The sequence below is a fragment of the Brassica napus genome, unplaced genomic scaffold (assembly GCF_020379485.1).
Source record: "Brassica napus cultivar Da-Ae unplaced genomic scaffold, Da-Ae ScsIHWf_228;HRSCAF=393, whole genome shotgun sequence".
In the NCBI taxonomy this organism is placed as follows: Eukaryota; Viridiplantae; Streptophyta; class Magnoliopsida; order Brassicales; family Brassicaceae; genus Brassica; species Brassica napus.
In genome coordinates, this window is record NW_026015678.1 from 40,845 (window position 1) to 55,822 (window position 14,978).

General features: G+C 36.3%; 2 protein-coding genes across 2 annotated transcripts; both read right to left on the bottom strand.

Annotated features, from left to right (window-relative positions):
• Positions 1-365: 365 nt before the first annotated feature.
• On the bottom strand, positions 366-4,511 carry LOC125600525 (potassium transporter 11-like). Its single transcript, XM_048773209.1, has 10 exons — positions 4,103-4,511; positions 3,814-3,867; positions 3,535-3,709; positions 3,227-3,452; positions 2,908-3,153; positions 2,629-2,679; positions 2,277-2,537; positions 2,028-2,195; positions 1,155-1,932; positions 366-943 (listed from the first exon to the last, which is right to left on the bottom strand). Exons 1-10 carry the CDS (start codon positions 4,120-4,122, stop codon positions 460-462), a joined length of 2,463 nt encoding a protein of 820 aa, XP_048629166.1. The 5' UTR covers positions 4,123-4,511; the 3' UTR covers positions 366-459.
• A 6,331-nt stretch (positions 4,512-10,842) lies between these two features.
• Positions 10,843-12,944, bottom strand: LOC125600528 (probable arabinosyltransferase ARAD1). Its single transcript, XM_048773213.1, has 3 exons — positions 12,042-12,944; positions 11,497-11,862; positions 10,843-11,413 (listed from the first exon to the last, which is right to left on the bottom strand). Exons 1-3 carry the CDS (start codon positions 12,840-12,842, stop codon positions 11,225-11,227), a joined length of 1,356 nt encoding a protein of 451 aa, XP_048629170.1. The 5' UTR covers positions 12,843-12,944; the 3' UTR covers positions 10,843-11,224.
• Positions 12,945-14,978: the final 2,034 nt, after the last annotated feature.

Below are 14,978 nucleotides of genomic sequence, written 5' to 3' on the forward strand. Positions count from 1 at the left end.
CGACCTTCCTTCCCAGAGATAGCAAGACGTCTCCGTACCATGTCCTCTGCGGTACAGACAAAAGCTCACGCCGCCAGCCACCAAATCCACAAGTAATCCATCAGTTTATCATTGCGGCTACATAAAAATAAATGGTTTTTGTATATATATTTTCTTCTTCTTTCGGATTCCAGAGTTTGAAGGTGTGAAAATATTGTGTTGGTTTGTACAAAAAAAAAAAAAAAAACTAAAAGCACATTATTTTGTTATCCATTGTTTATTATTATTGAGTGTAAGTAAATTGGTTTTGGTACAAGTACTTGGACTCTTCTGTAGTAAGAGTCATATTTTTCTTTTTGAGCAATTGTATAATCTTACTCTCCATATACAACATGATAGACAACATTACATTCAAAAAGGGATATACATACAACACATGCAATATCATCCGTGCATTAGTGCATACACATATCTCATATCTTATACATAGAAGATCTGACCAACATTCAGAAGGCTCTCCTGAGGAACATTGAAGATAACACTATGTTCTCTACAAATCTTCCTCAAAAACGCATACACATAATCAATAGCTATCTTCTTGTAGAACCTCGCTTGCCTCCTCGCTCTAACCACCGTGTTCCCCATTATATGCACCACTCCCGCATCTCTACACCTATTTATAAACTCCAGCTCATCCACTCCACCGCTCATCTGGCTCGACGCCGTCACCGTGTGGCTCACCCGTTTCACCGGCGTTATGGACTCTATAGAGTCAAACGTATCAAAGGTTGCAACATTCTCGTTCTTTTCTTTGAAATGATTCTGGCTTCCACATATGCTGTAGTCATCTGAATCAGAACAGCCTCCTTCCATCATGGACTCAAGTCGTATGAACAAGAAGAGGCTCTCGAAGAGACGTTTTTCGAAGTCATCGTCTTTCTTGTGCAAGTCTCCATATCCATACCTGTTAACAAATGGCTTCAAGGTTAAGAATGATATGGCTAAGGACAAAACAGTTTACACAACTTCAAACTTAAAACTAATAATGGCTAAGGACAAAACAGTTTACACAACTCCAAACTTAAAACTAATAGTGATAAATTGGATCGGTCCTAACCTTTTATATATTATTTTATTAATTCTTTAACTACAGATGTTAAACTTTCATGTGTTACCTTGCAACGCAACGGAACATGTGGAAGTTTTTAGGACCAATCCTTTTAACAAGGAACCGTTCTTCCTCGGGAACAGTGTAAACCGGAAGGTTCTTGACGCATACAAACACCACAACAGAGTGAATAGCCGGTAGGTTTGTAATGAAGTGAGAGAAGATGTGAGGGACTCCACTAGCTAGCTCAGTGTAGACAAGCCCAACACCAGGAACACGAACAAGCCCAAGGCTAGGCCCAAGTCCAAGAATCCAAGCCATTGAGACTCTACTATGCATCTCAAACTCATACCTCTTCAAAGTTCCGTAATGCCATACCGACATGATGAGGAGAAACGCTGCAGCGATAACAAGCGGAACCCAACCTCCTTGGTCCACTTTGAATAGCATGGCTGAGAAGTAAGTGCATTCAACCACAAGCGAGAGGACGGTGAACACAAGAACAAGAACCCAATGGCAACGCCACACTAGGATCATGATCAATGTCATAAGCAGAGTTGTGACAAGCATGACGATCACAACTGCTGTTCCGTAAGCGTTACCTATCTGACTCTGGTTCTTGAATCCAGCCGTGACGGCGATGCAGAGGATCATCAAGATCCAGTTGATGTCCGGAACGTAGATCTGACCAAGAAACTTTCTAGAAGTGTGGACTACTTTAACCCTAGGGAAACAACCGTGTGCTAGAGCTTGCTTGATCAAAGAGAACGTGGCTGAGATCGTGGCTTGGCTTGCAACAATGGCTGCAGCAGTTGCAATAATGAACATTGGCCAATACACACTTCCTACAAAGAATACAAAAAAATAAATAACTTTAACTCCAAGCTTCTTCTAACAAACACTACAGACTAAAAAGTAGGTAACTTATCAAACAAGAAACCTGGAATGGAACGGTAAAACGCATCAGCCACGTGATGAGGGTGGTTTCTAATGTAGGCAGCTTGTCCACTATAAGCCAAGAGAAGGCAAGGAAAGACAATGGCAGTGAAAGCGATTTGAACAGCGGAAACAGGAAAGTGAGATAGGTCAGCGAAGAGTGCTTCAATCCCTGCCATTTTCAAGAAAATCAAGATTTAGTATTGTTGAAGATTCAAGGGCAGAGTCAGCAGCTTCTTCTTTTTGTTGTTACCTGTTATACTAAGCATGATGCCTCCAAGGGATGTCCAGCGATCTATACCTCCTCTTTTGAAATAACGGTAGATATACACAGGGGAGAAAGCTTTCAAGACGGTGGTATCATGTTTCCAGATGTTGTACATACCGATACTTGCGATGGAGAGAAACCAGAGAAAGACAATGGGAGCGAAAAGCCAACCAACACGGTCTGTTCCGTAATGCTGTACACTGAACAAGCTGACTAGTATCACAACCGCAACAAGAACAACAACACCTGCAATATAATAACAATAACCAACAAACTTATGATTACTAATGAGACATCAAATGTTTCCAATGGAGTTGAATGTATTAAGTGGTGATACCATTGCTTATATGAGGAAGGTTTACTCTTAGCCCTCCTGCAGCTGACAGAACTGCAAAAAAGAGTGTAATGTTATTATCAATAATCGTTCATCAAGCCGGTCCTGAGATTTTGGGGTTGTAGGCGATTTAGTAAAAAATTTCTAATAATTTTTTTTTATTTTTACAAATTTGGGGACCTATATATGTAATTTTCTTCAAATATTTTGGGGGCTATTTCACTTGGCTATGCCCAGGACCAGAACACAACTTACTTGAAAGAGAAAGTGAGAAGGCATTACCAGAAATGGCTGGAGTAAGGATACCATCACCAATGACCATGCAAGTACCAACAAGAACCAAAACAAGAAGAGCTGTTTTCCTAGATGTCCTGTCTTCTAACCACCTTTTGGTTTTGGCAGCAAAGGAATGCTCATGAAAGGTAGACCGGCTGTAAGTAGTAAGCTCTTCATCGGTACGGTGCTGGTTCCTTATCGTTTTCACCTTGGCGTGTCTACATAGTAATGAATAGAGAGCAAAGGTTCCACCTTTCAATAAAAAAACAACTAAGTCAGTAACTAGCAAAGTGAAAATGCATAAAGATTTGTGATTTGGTATTACCTTGACCATTGTCATTGGCTTTACATACAACGAAAACGTATTTGAGGAGAGGGATGAGTGTGAGTGAATAGATAATGAGAGATAGAGCTCCAATGATGTCTTCAGGATCTTTGATCCCATGAGGGAATGTATTGTAGAAAACATAGAGAGGAGAAGTCCCTAAATCTCCATAGACAACACCAAGGCTCTGAAACGAAAGCTGCAGAAGCAGAAGAGCAGAGAATTTCTGCAATAACCAAATTGAGTTTAGAGACAAGATTTGGAGTTTGTTGTAATAATAAAAAAAAATTAAAAATTAGAAAATAAACCTTTTCTTTGTACATGTTCCTAAGCCGACCAGCTTCTTCATCCATAGATTGATCAAGCTTCTGGTCCAAATCCCACATGCTACCTCTCTCATCACTCTCTTCATCAATCTCACCACCACCCATTGTTGCTGCTTCTACTCTTGCCGCCATTTTTTTTAACTCATAAAGCTCAGATCTTTACAAGCAAAACAATAAAAGTGTGAAATTTTCACAAATACAAACAGATTTTTCAAGAAGACAGGAAAGTGCTTAAAGAGGGAATGTCGTAAGAGCTGCTACTTCTTGCCAGATTGAGAAAAAAGAGATGGGAGTGAACAGTAAAAGGAGAAGATCCTGTAAATTGACAAAGAGACAAATAAGATCAGGAAGATGTAACAATCACACAAAAAAAAGTATCAAACAAAGAATATTCGAAAATCAATTTTTCATACAGGAACCACTCACAATTAAAACTTTTCTTCCTTTTTTAAAACAGAGATTAGCTAAAGTATTATATTATGTGGAGGATAAACAAGAGACAACAGAAGAAGAAGAAGAAGTTGTCTTTTCAAAAGAAATAGATTCTCACGGTATGTAAGGTGTTTGCATCTGTGGGTCCTGTTTGATTGAGGACCATTGAAGTTACCAGAAGAAAGAAAGCTCTCAACTTTCACTCAGAATTGAGAGAAAAGCCAGAGACTTTGCCTTCTCTCTCTTTCTCCGCAAAGAAGGCAAAGTTATGTTTCTAGAGAGAGAGAGTATGCATATATGGTTATGATCTCTGACAGATATGAACATGGAGGGAATTAAATAAAAATAAATTAGCGTAAATAATCATAAGTCCATTTCATTTTAAATGTATTGGAATTATCGAACAACTATTTAATTAGTTGTATTCTGTGTACTAAGATTGAAAAGTACAATACTTTACGCACGCACACACGTACAAAAAGGACTCTAACATCATGTATAGGGGAAAACGTACATTACATACTTAAAAAAAAAAAAAACAGTGCCAAACCAGATAAATTTAGTTTGTTTATTTATAATTATTTTTAGATCCAAATTAAAATTTTCTAATCATGATATTAATAATGTTTTCAGGAACAGTTGATAAATAATATATAAAGTATATTCTAATGTAACGGTCATAGAACTTTTTTATCTACGCTAACTAGGACGAAGATTATTTTCTTTTGTCAAACGTGATTCTTGATTTGTCCGTCAGAGAATCAATTTCTATAGTGTAATTAAATAATTTAAAAGGACAATTCAATCAAGGTACTACTCAATAATCAAATATTGGATCCGTTCTGATTTTCTTTTTAGCTTTATATACACATCTCGATCTAATTACCCAACATGTTTGCAATTTTTCTTTATTCTTTATTTTTTCTTCTTCATTTTTTAAAAAGGATTTTCATATTAAAATTGCAGTAAGAAAGAGGCATTCTTTATTTATTTCTTTTGTGTCGTCAATCAACATCTCATGTTTAAGACCAAGCTGCTGACTGTATATGTCTGATTTACATTCCAATATAATTGCATATTATCAACAAAAGAAAATTAGTTGGACCAGCCATAAAATAATATTGAGAAGATTTTTTCTAGAACAATTAAACTAAAATTTTAAACCCTCATTAGTTACTTTTAAAAAACCTTGAAAAAGGTGACTTGCTTCACATGCTTTTTAACAAGAAGGTTTTCTTAACAGCCAATGTCTCTATGATTCTCTCACGGCATTCTTCGTTATCTCATTACTTGGTTTGCATGCGGTACTGTTTCTCATATGTTAATTTTATACAATATCTGGAAAGAGCGAACTGAAAAGAGTTACCATCTAATAGATAAAGCCTGTTCAGACCAAACTCAGCATCTGGTAACACAAAATCCCCACGCCTTTGTGACCTCTGGCGACCCTAGTTTCCAAGCACACATGAGTCACGTTTAGCTCGATTTTTTTTCTTTCTAAAAACTCTGATAATTCATATTGTTTTTTCCCAATTTCTTTTCCAGTCCATGTAAATATTATTTTGTGGAGTATTTATGTTTATAATTTGAAAACACTGAAGTTGAAATTTGTTTTGAATGATCCTATTGTTTTCAAAACAATTGGTTTGAGCTTTGTGGACGTCTTACCCATGAAAAAGAGAGAGTTACACTGAGAGACACAATCTGTCTTTCATTTACGTGAAGAGACACATTCTCTCTTTGACACACTTTCTCATGACAGCTGTTTTTGTGTGGACAGAAATAACCCTACTTTTTGTGTAAGGAGAAGTTTGTTTATTTTAAAGAAGGAAACGTAAGTTGAGCAAAATGAAACTAAGTTTGTTCTTAGTTGCAATAAATGATAAAAGTTCAAATGAAAAAGTAGATATATAAGTAAAAATGAAATTTTTGGGGCGTTGGATCTATTTACAGGCATAAGATCTAACGACTGCAAATATGTTTACCTTCTATAATGTAAATATTTTTATATTGGTAGATAGTGCAATTAAAAGAGATACAAAGATGGTGAGAATAGTGTGATGTCATGTGAGCCACACGGCTTTAACCATTTCACTGATAAATTTTTCTTTTGGTTTCAAAACAAAAATGTATATGAACCAAAATCTAATTGTATAATACAAAACAAAAATGTATTTGAACCCTATCATGTTATACAAATCTCGTAAATACCCAGAACATAGAAGACAGAGGTGGGATTTTCATTGTTATCCATATCTCATCTTACCACCTCTTATCTAACCATTGCGCACTTGACCTCTCCCCTCTTCTCACTCTCATGTCCACAGCCACCACATCCACATACTGCCGATCACATCCACACATCCTCTGTCCACAACATCCACCAACACAGCATCTATCACCACTTTCTTCTCCTCACGTCTTCCACCTCTGTGTCTACATCTACCACCACAGCATCCACAGCCACAGCATCCACCACCTCCTCCTCTTCCTCACGTCTACGACCTCCGTATCCACATCCACCATCACAACATCCACATCCACTTCCTCCTCCTCACGTCTTCCACCTTCGTGTCCACATCCACCACCACAACATCCACAGCCACAACATCCACCACCATCGCCTCCTCCTCACGTCTTCCAACTCCGTTTCCACATCCACCACCATAGCATCCACAACCACCTTCTCCTCACGTCTTCTACTTCCGTATCCACATCTGCCACCACGGCATCTACCATCGCGGCATCCACCACCACAATAAGACAAAAAAACTAAATTTTCATATATGAATCTGTTAGATATATCTATGAAATTAGGAATAGAGAGACATGATTGAGAATAGATTTGAGTTTCTGGATTCATGGTGTGACTCACTAATGGTCGAGGATGAAGAGCTGGAGAGGCTAATCCGGCGAACCAGTCTCAGATCGGGTAAAATCTAGAGGTGGAGACAGAGAGCTTGAACAAAGTGACGGCTCCGACGCTTCACCAAACACGCCATGACGGAGATCTTGTTACATAAGAGAGAAATCAGGGCAAGAGGGATATTTATAGTGATTGTGATTCTACCTCTTGATCAAGGAGAAGAAAGGGGATCGAGAAACATGGATTATGGTTCAATTTCTCAGACCCTTATGTTGGAGCAAGAGGTTAGGATTTGATTTGTTTGTGTTTTCACGATTTAGAGATTTCCAAGAGATAATGTTCTTGTTTTTTTTTTAATAGTTTATTTGTTTTAAAGAAATAGTTAGAAAAATAACTAAAGACACATGATCACCTAAAGATGCCATCTCATTGGTTGAAGGTTATCTTGGTAATTTCTCTGAGAGAAAGTGTTCTAAAGACACAATGTGTCTCTTTAAGTAATTAATAACTCAGAATGTGTCTCTCAGGGTAAATTTTTCCATGAAAAAACTTTGACCTGGTAAGTGAGAGTAATTTGTCCATTTCGGGAACGTTAACGCTATCTGAGCTCATCGCACTTGCCATTTTTAGCAACCGTAAACTATTTAATAAGTCCTATGTATTATATATCACACCCTGATTTTGATATCTTGGCACTTGCAGTAGAAATATGATATCGAAATAACAACTAGATCTGTTAACTCCACCAAGATAATGGTTTATAAACAATGAAAAGAACTGAAGTACATTGAATCAAAATCAAACACCTTACATAATACCTACCATAACAAATACTTTATAATATCACCAAAAATCGAATAAATTTGGATATCCTAACCACAATACTACACACTAGATAATATTCTCTGAAAAAAACGTTACACTAATTTAACGAACGAGAATCACGATGGAAAGTTATAAACAATAAAAGATCACTGTAGTTAACCTTAGAATCATCACTACTGAATAGTGATGTATTTTCTTTCTTTCTGCCAATTACTATATTTGAGTACATTTTTCAGATCCGTGAGTTTTAATATTTTGTTTATAGTTAGTTATACATCTATCACCTAACACGTATATTCCACTACGTTGCATGCACACATGTAGGTATCCAGCTTACACACTTGGATTCCAAAGTAACATAATGGCCTGGCGTGTGCATTATCATAATCTATAATGAATCCACATTAATCAAATCATGAACGAAAGTCTATCAACGACAATTAATACATATAAAAATAAGCTTTTGTTTTGCTTTTTTTTTTTTGAACACAAGCTTTTGTTTTGCTATATATCCGAATATAATGTCATTATATACAAAAGGACCAAAACAGAGATAATCAGTTATCAAAAACTAATTCCTAATGATAATCAGAAGATCAGTCTCAACTAATTGTGGTAGTATGGTGAAAAACTGGGATATACACACATTATTAGTTTCGAACTACCCCTTTTTTCATGGAAAAATTTCAAGGTGAGCCATGTAATATCATGTGATCAGTCTCAATTCAGCCATGAGCCATGTAATATCATGTGATAGGTGCACCCACGTGGCTGTATGCTAAATATAAACATTACGACAGCTGGTACGGTTAACCCTATGATGTATGTTGTGGAATGTGGTCCTTTGTCCAAAACACATACGAGTCCAAGTTTTTTTTGGGTTCAAGTACTTGTATTTGTTGGCTTCATGAGAACAACAAATGAACATATTTTATCTATACAGATCTCACATATTCTCGTGTTTACTAGAAAAAAAAGTTTAGTATTAAAAGAAAAATCTTAAATTTTCACTCGTTGGCGATTTCCAATCAATACTAATATTATATTATTATATAACAGATGTATCAAATTCTTTTGATAGTTTGGTATACCTACATATTTTGGTAGAGATGTAACCCGCAATACCTACTCACAATACCATATTTTACTATTGCTTTCAGGTCTGTTCCATAGTACACGGCACAACCATTCAGAACCGGACTAATACAAAAAGTCTTGGATACAGTCAAATAAAACACCAGTCTCAATTTTAAAATACTTTAAAAATCAATATATATATATATATATATACACATAAATTTTTTGAAATTATTATTAAAATTTTATCAATTTTTTTACTAAATTATTATTGGTCTCCAAGATTTGAGAGCCGGTCCTTCTATATATATGATGTTTATCTTCTAAGTTCTAACCACAGTTTGCCAATGATCCAAAACCAGCGGCCCTAGTGATAAACAAATTTGACATACATGAGAGCTTTCACGTGACCACTCTTGCTGGGCCAGAAGTTTTCCAAGACTAGTTAAGCGAAGACTATTAATGTTCGATGAGTACATAACGTTAGCTTAGATGTATTATAGGGTTGTCGACAAAAAAAAAGATGTATTATAGGGTTTACTTTTTGTCTGAAAATGCGACCAAAATAGCTTTAATAATTTTCTAAAAATCAAATAATTTACATACGTCCAAATTAGTTTTGGCCCATGATCTCAAAAGGAATAAGATCCTTATCCTAATTAAATTACGAGAAAATAACTGAAATTGTAAACTTATTTGTAATATGTTTTTAAAATTCATGTATTCATGTCATTGTGTATTTATTCATACGTGTTATCGTTTTCGAACCTGCAACTAGTTTTGTCACCATATGTGATGACTGATTCATGCATGGTATGATGGAAAATCACATCGGATTTATATAAGACGTGGCGCGATTTAAATGGTGATGGATGACCAATGTACCAGCAACAATATCATGGCATATCTCTAGAATCCAACGTTGATACGTATATATAGAGATATCATATACAGTATCTGCTATATGGTATCGATAAAGACATGTATATGTATGTATGCTTCTTCAGATGCATTCCATTTTTATTCGACTTTTTCTTATTGGTTAACCTATGTGTACTGACCAATCAATTATCGGGCTATTTTAATTAGTATATATCAACATTAAATATTATGAGAATGTATTTTAAAGTAGTCAGAAATGAAATTTAGATTAGTTGAGCGCACCCTAAAACATCATACGAACTAGAGTGTTTTTAGTTGAATTCACTTAAAATTCATATTGTAAGCGACTATTTTCTATATATAAATAAACATATGATTATTAAGTTACTTAAAATTGTACTATATTGTAACATCGAACTAGGATATATTTTAAAATCAATAATCGTGCTTACTCTATTTTTTCCTCCCAATGAATTATTGGTGATTGTACTGGTGTATGATAATTAAGGATTAGTCAATTTAATAATCAATTGAAAGACATGCAATGTTTTCAGCTTGTCGTCGGTTAGGTTTCATTTAATCATTTCAGTTCTTTTCTTTCAATCAACTAAACATTTGTTATCCGTTCCGTTTCCAGTTCTTTCTTATTTTTTTTTTTCCAATTTTTGTAAGAAATTGTATGTAAAAGTGAAAGGTCCGAAAAATAAATGTCCAGTTAGATGTATTTTTAGCCGCCTAAAACATGATTTTATTTATAGATCACTACATTAATTTTTTCAATGTTTTAAATTATATAAATTTTAGAGCATAAAGTTGGTCCTTTATAAACTACTATATAAATCTTAGCAGCTAAAGTTGGTGTGTTCTAGCCATGACAGATACGACTGTGTATGGCTTCATACATCTGTATATCATGGAGAAAGCTAACACGTTTCACAGGACAAAACAGTGAAACACATACAATGTATGACTGATAAATACCGGTATTGGAGACCAAACCAAGTTAACCTCTATCTTCTATTGTGTCCGGTCTCCCCAATACCGTTATTTTTTGTTGGTTTGGTCAAATTCATACCATAAGTAAACACCTATTTTCCGATTGTTGCCTTGCAGATGAACAATTGACAGTTGACCAAAGCTTGCAAAGAGTGATATACTCTGAAACATTGGCAGAAACCAATCGATGTTGTTACATGCAAGGCCGGTTATAGGCTAAAAGGGCTTTTATGTGCCAAATTTTATAATAAGTTTCGGTGATCAACTACAAAAAGTTTGTTTGAGCTGATATCTCCTAGAGTTATTAAATTTTTCTAGGCACTGACATGTACAGAGTAACAATGGGGCAACAAAAAAAAGAATGGATGGTGGTCCGTATAAAGTGTGACACTATATTAAGTACGAGAAAAAAAACTAATGGAATCTACAAAAAAAATAAGGATTTCAAATATATCTTCCTTATGAATCTGTTTCCTGACCGGAAAAGTCAAGCCACGAGAGGCGGACATCCGCATGCGCAAGTCTCAGGGCCAAGAAGTTAGGAGCTCCTCCACTATCTGATAGGTCTCGCTCAAGAGACAAAAAGAGTTTTCTTTATATGGAAGTGATGACACCAGTTTGGTTTGTGCACAGACATGAGCAGTCTGGCTCAGTGGAGTTTCTAAGAACCAGACGTTTGTCACGGTTACTCATTAGCTTGATGAGTGGTAGCTTCTGTGAGACTTGACGCCAGATCTCCTTCACAGCTCCATTCGGGTTCCCATAGTCAAAATACCGTCTTACCTGTGTGCATATCATCAGGTATGAGACAAACATCTCCAAATCACCTAAAAGAACCAAATATTTCAATACAAGGAGAAAGGTACCGTCTTCATCTCTCTCTGATACTCCAGGATCTTCTTCCTTCCAATCTTCCTCAGCATCTTAACCAGAAACCCAGGCTTCAGTGCCACATTGGCCTCAACAAAAATCGAAAACTTTCTATAATCTATAACATCCTCAAAAGGCAACTCGATGCTATCGCTAACAATCACAGGCACACACAAGCTAACAATAGAGTCAAACAGCCTGCAAGCGGATGGAGTATCACCAGCAGGGTTTAGACAGAACTTAGAAGTATGCATTCCTTTCGTAGCAGCTCGTCTGTTCTCTCTAGATTGAGTCCCATGCTTTATCGTCACGTCTCCTTCCTTTTCAAGAACTTGGAACAGCAAATCACGAACCTTCCCACCCTGAAGACACACGAAGAAGCAGACCAACATTGTTTATTACAATAAAAAGAACCTGATGCCGTTTCGGACAACAACACAAGAGACAGTAACTCTCTGTTTCTTGCAATAACATAACTACCACTCTGCTCAAGTTTCAACCTTTATCCAAACCCACAAAGGCCAAAGAGATTCAAACTTACATCTTTGCGATATCGATTGCCCATGAAGAAGAGCAACGTGTTACGAGACTCAACACCTATCTCCCCAGTGAAGATATTAACCCTATGAGAGTAAGGAATCACCACATCTTTAACGAACGAGCCTTGATCAGGCCTCAACCGCCCGAAATCCGAAACCAGAAGAACCGCGTTCTTGACCCGGTCCAAGATCCGATACAAGGCGTTCGGATCTCCAGCGGGAATCACGTGATCTCTCCCTCCGTTTCTCCTCCACCACACCTGACGCTCGAGCCAATCAATCAACCCCTCCTGCATCTTCTCGTCGCTGTAACCCGACCCGGGCTCAACCGGGCGACCCGCGTTCACGATTAAGCTCAAGGAAGAGAACACGGGGACGTAGAAGAGATCGGCATCCGCAGGATCCAACACGCGGGTGATAGGAGAGCCGGATCGATCCGCCTCGGGTCGGTTTAGATCCGAGAAGAGGTACCACTCGTGCATGTGCTGATGACCCGGGTACTTGAGCGCGGTGACGTCATTGGTAGGCTTTTTGAGCCCGCCGCCGCCGCCGCTGCGGACGATGGAGTGCTGCTGGATTACGCCGTGGGTGAATCTCGTGGGGAGATCGTACATGTAAACCTTGACTCTGGGCTGGATCGGAGAAGGAGCTTCTCGTTCTCGCTCTTCGCGGATGAGCTGACGCGGGAGATCGGACGAGGAAGGGAGGGAGCGGCTGACGGAGGCGTTGAGGATGGCGTAGATTGCGATTACGGAGACGACGGCGATGGCTGCTCGTTGGAGGACGGAGGATTTGCGCGCCATTTGTTGGAAGGAGATTAGGGTTTTTTCAGGTATGTGAGAGAGATTGGAGAATGTTTAGTTTAGCTCTCAGAGTCGAGCGAGACTCGTGATCGTGAAGATAGACTGTTTGTATTGTATCTGGTTCTACACGCTTCCATAAACGCTATTCATTAATCAATATTAATTTTAGGCATGTGCACAAAACCGAAATATTAACTGAATCTGATCCTAACGAATGAGTTAAGAGGCTGAATCCGAATAACCAAAATTCTGATCAGATAACCTAACACGAAAGCCTAATCTATACTATTAAAACGACATCGTTTTGATATACGAGAAAAAGTAAATAAATAAATATGTTTATTCCGGTTACATTAACAACTAGATAAAAATAATTTTTTGAAATATTACTACAAATTTGAAATTATATAAATTACTATTTTCTTCATTTTATCCAATTTAAAATTTTGGTGATAATTTTTTCTGATTTATATAAATACATTAACATGTTTTGTATTTATCATATCTTTAATAAACTTATATCTTACTAAAATATAAATAATAAAATATTTATTATTATGTGATCTTAAATATACTTAAAACTTTGAATTATTTATAAACTTTTCTTATATAAATTATTTTTAATTTTTAAACTATTAAGTGGACATTTTTCTATTGTTCAAGGTTAATATTATGTATTTTTGATATTTTGTTCAAAAATGTTAAGGGGCCTTTTACTTTTCTTTCACTAAGATATCTTGTACAAAATATTAGACATTTTAAATAATAACTAGAATATATAAAAGCAATCACCAAAGTTTTAAATTGGATAAGATGAAGAAGAATAGTGGTTTATATAATAGGGAATTTCAATTTGTAATAATATTTTTAAAAAGTTATTTTAATATAGTTGTTAGTGTGCTCCTTTAAAAGGGTATCCCGACATGGGTTTGAGTCCTGGAATGAACATATTTTTTAAAAAATATCTATATCAAAACGATGTCGTCTTATCTTGTTAGCGATTGACTAACTTGTGTTAGAGTCAACGTAGATTTGTGCACGTTTTAAGAAGTTTGGATAGTTTTTCTTAAATTATAATTGAGTTGAAGTCGTTTTTGGCACTGACCATTTGTTCGGGTCCTATTTGGCATGACTGAAATTGTTGAGGTCGAAATTGCCAATTTTCCTTGTATATCAAACAACGTCGTTTTATCTTCTTAACAGTTGACTAACTTCTGTTAGAGCCAACGTAGATTTAAGCACGTTTTAAGAAGTTCGGGTAATTTTTTAAAATTATAATTGAGTTGAAGTCGTATTTGGCACTGATCAATTGTTTGGGTCGTATTTGACACAATCGAAATTGTTAGGGTCGAAATTGACACTTTTTCCCGAAGATGACTGTTGTGTATGGTTCCTTACCAGTACACGCTTCATTCCATAAAAAGTTAAAACTATTTACTAATCAGTATTATTAATTTTAGGCATGTGCACAAAACCCATATCCAAATCGAAAATCTATGAGAAAACTCGACCTGAAAATTTGAATTAGAATCTAAAATAATATTCCAAACCTAAAACAAACATCAAATATTAATTTTGATATGATTATATAAAAATACAGTAGAACTTCTATAAAAACCATCATCTCGAGGTTAAAGAAAGATCATATCAATCCCATTAAGTCTGAGCTGATCGACTCTTACAGGAAACCCTTGATCCTCGGATATGAGGACAAGCTTCTAACCTCCTTATTCTTTATTCGTCACTGTTTGAAGAAAGTTCTGTAGAGACTCATCGATAGAAATATCCGCGATTTGGCTCTTAGGTTTCCTTAGGTGCTCTGGAATGTCCTCCATAGCATCATATGATATATATATATATCATCTTCAATGCTTTCATTTTTTGTTCTATCTCTATCCTTAAAGAATTTCTAATGATCCGCTTGTACTGTGGAGAGTTAGCTTTCCAGATAAACAAAAAACTTGAACGGCGAACTGAAACCAATATTTTCTAGGCCTGGGTGATAAGCTGTACAGTAAACTTAGTTTTCATATTAGACGGGATTGAAGCGTTCTCATAATCATTGATATCTTGCATATTTACATTGTTTTATCCATTTATTCATGTGCATTTTCATCATATAGATTAGGACTTAGC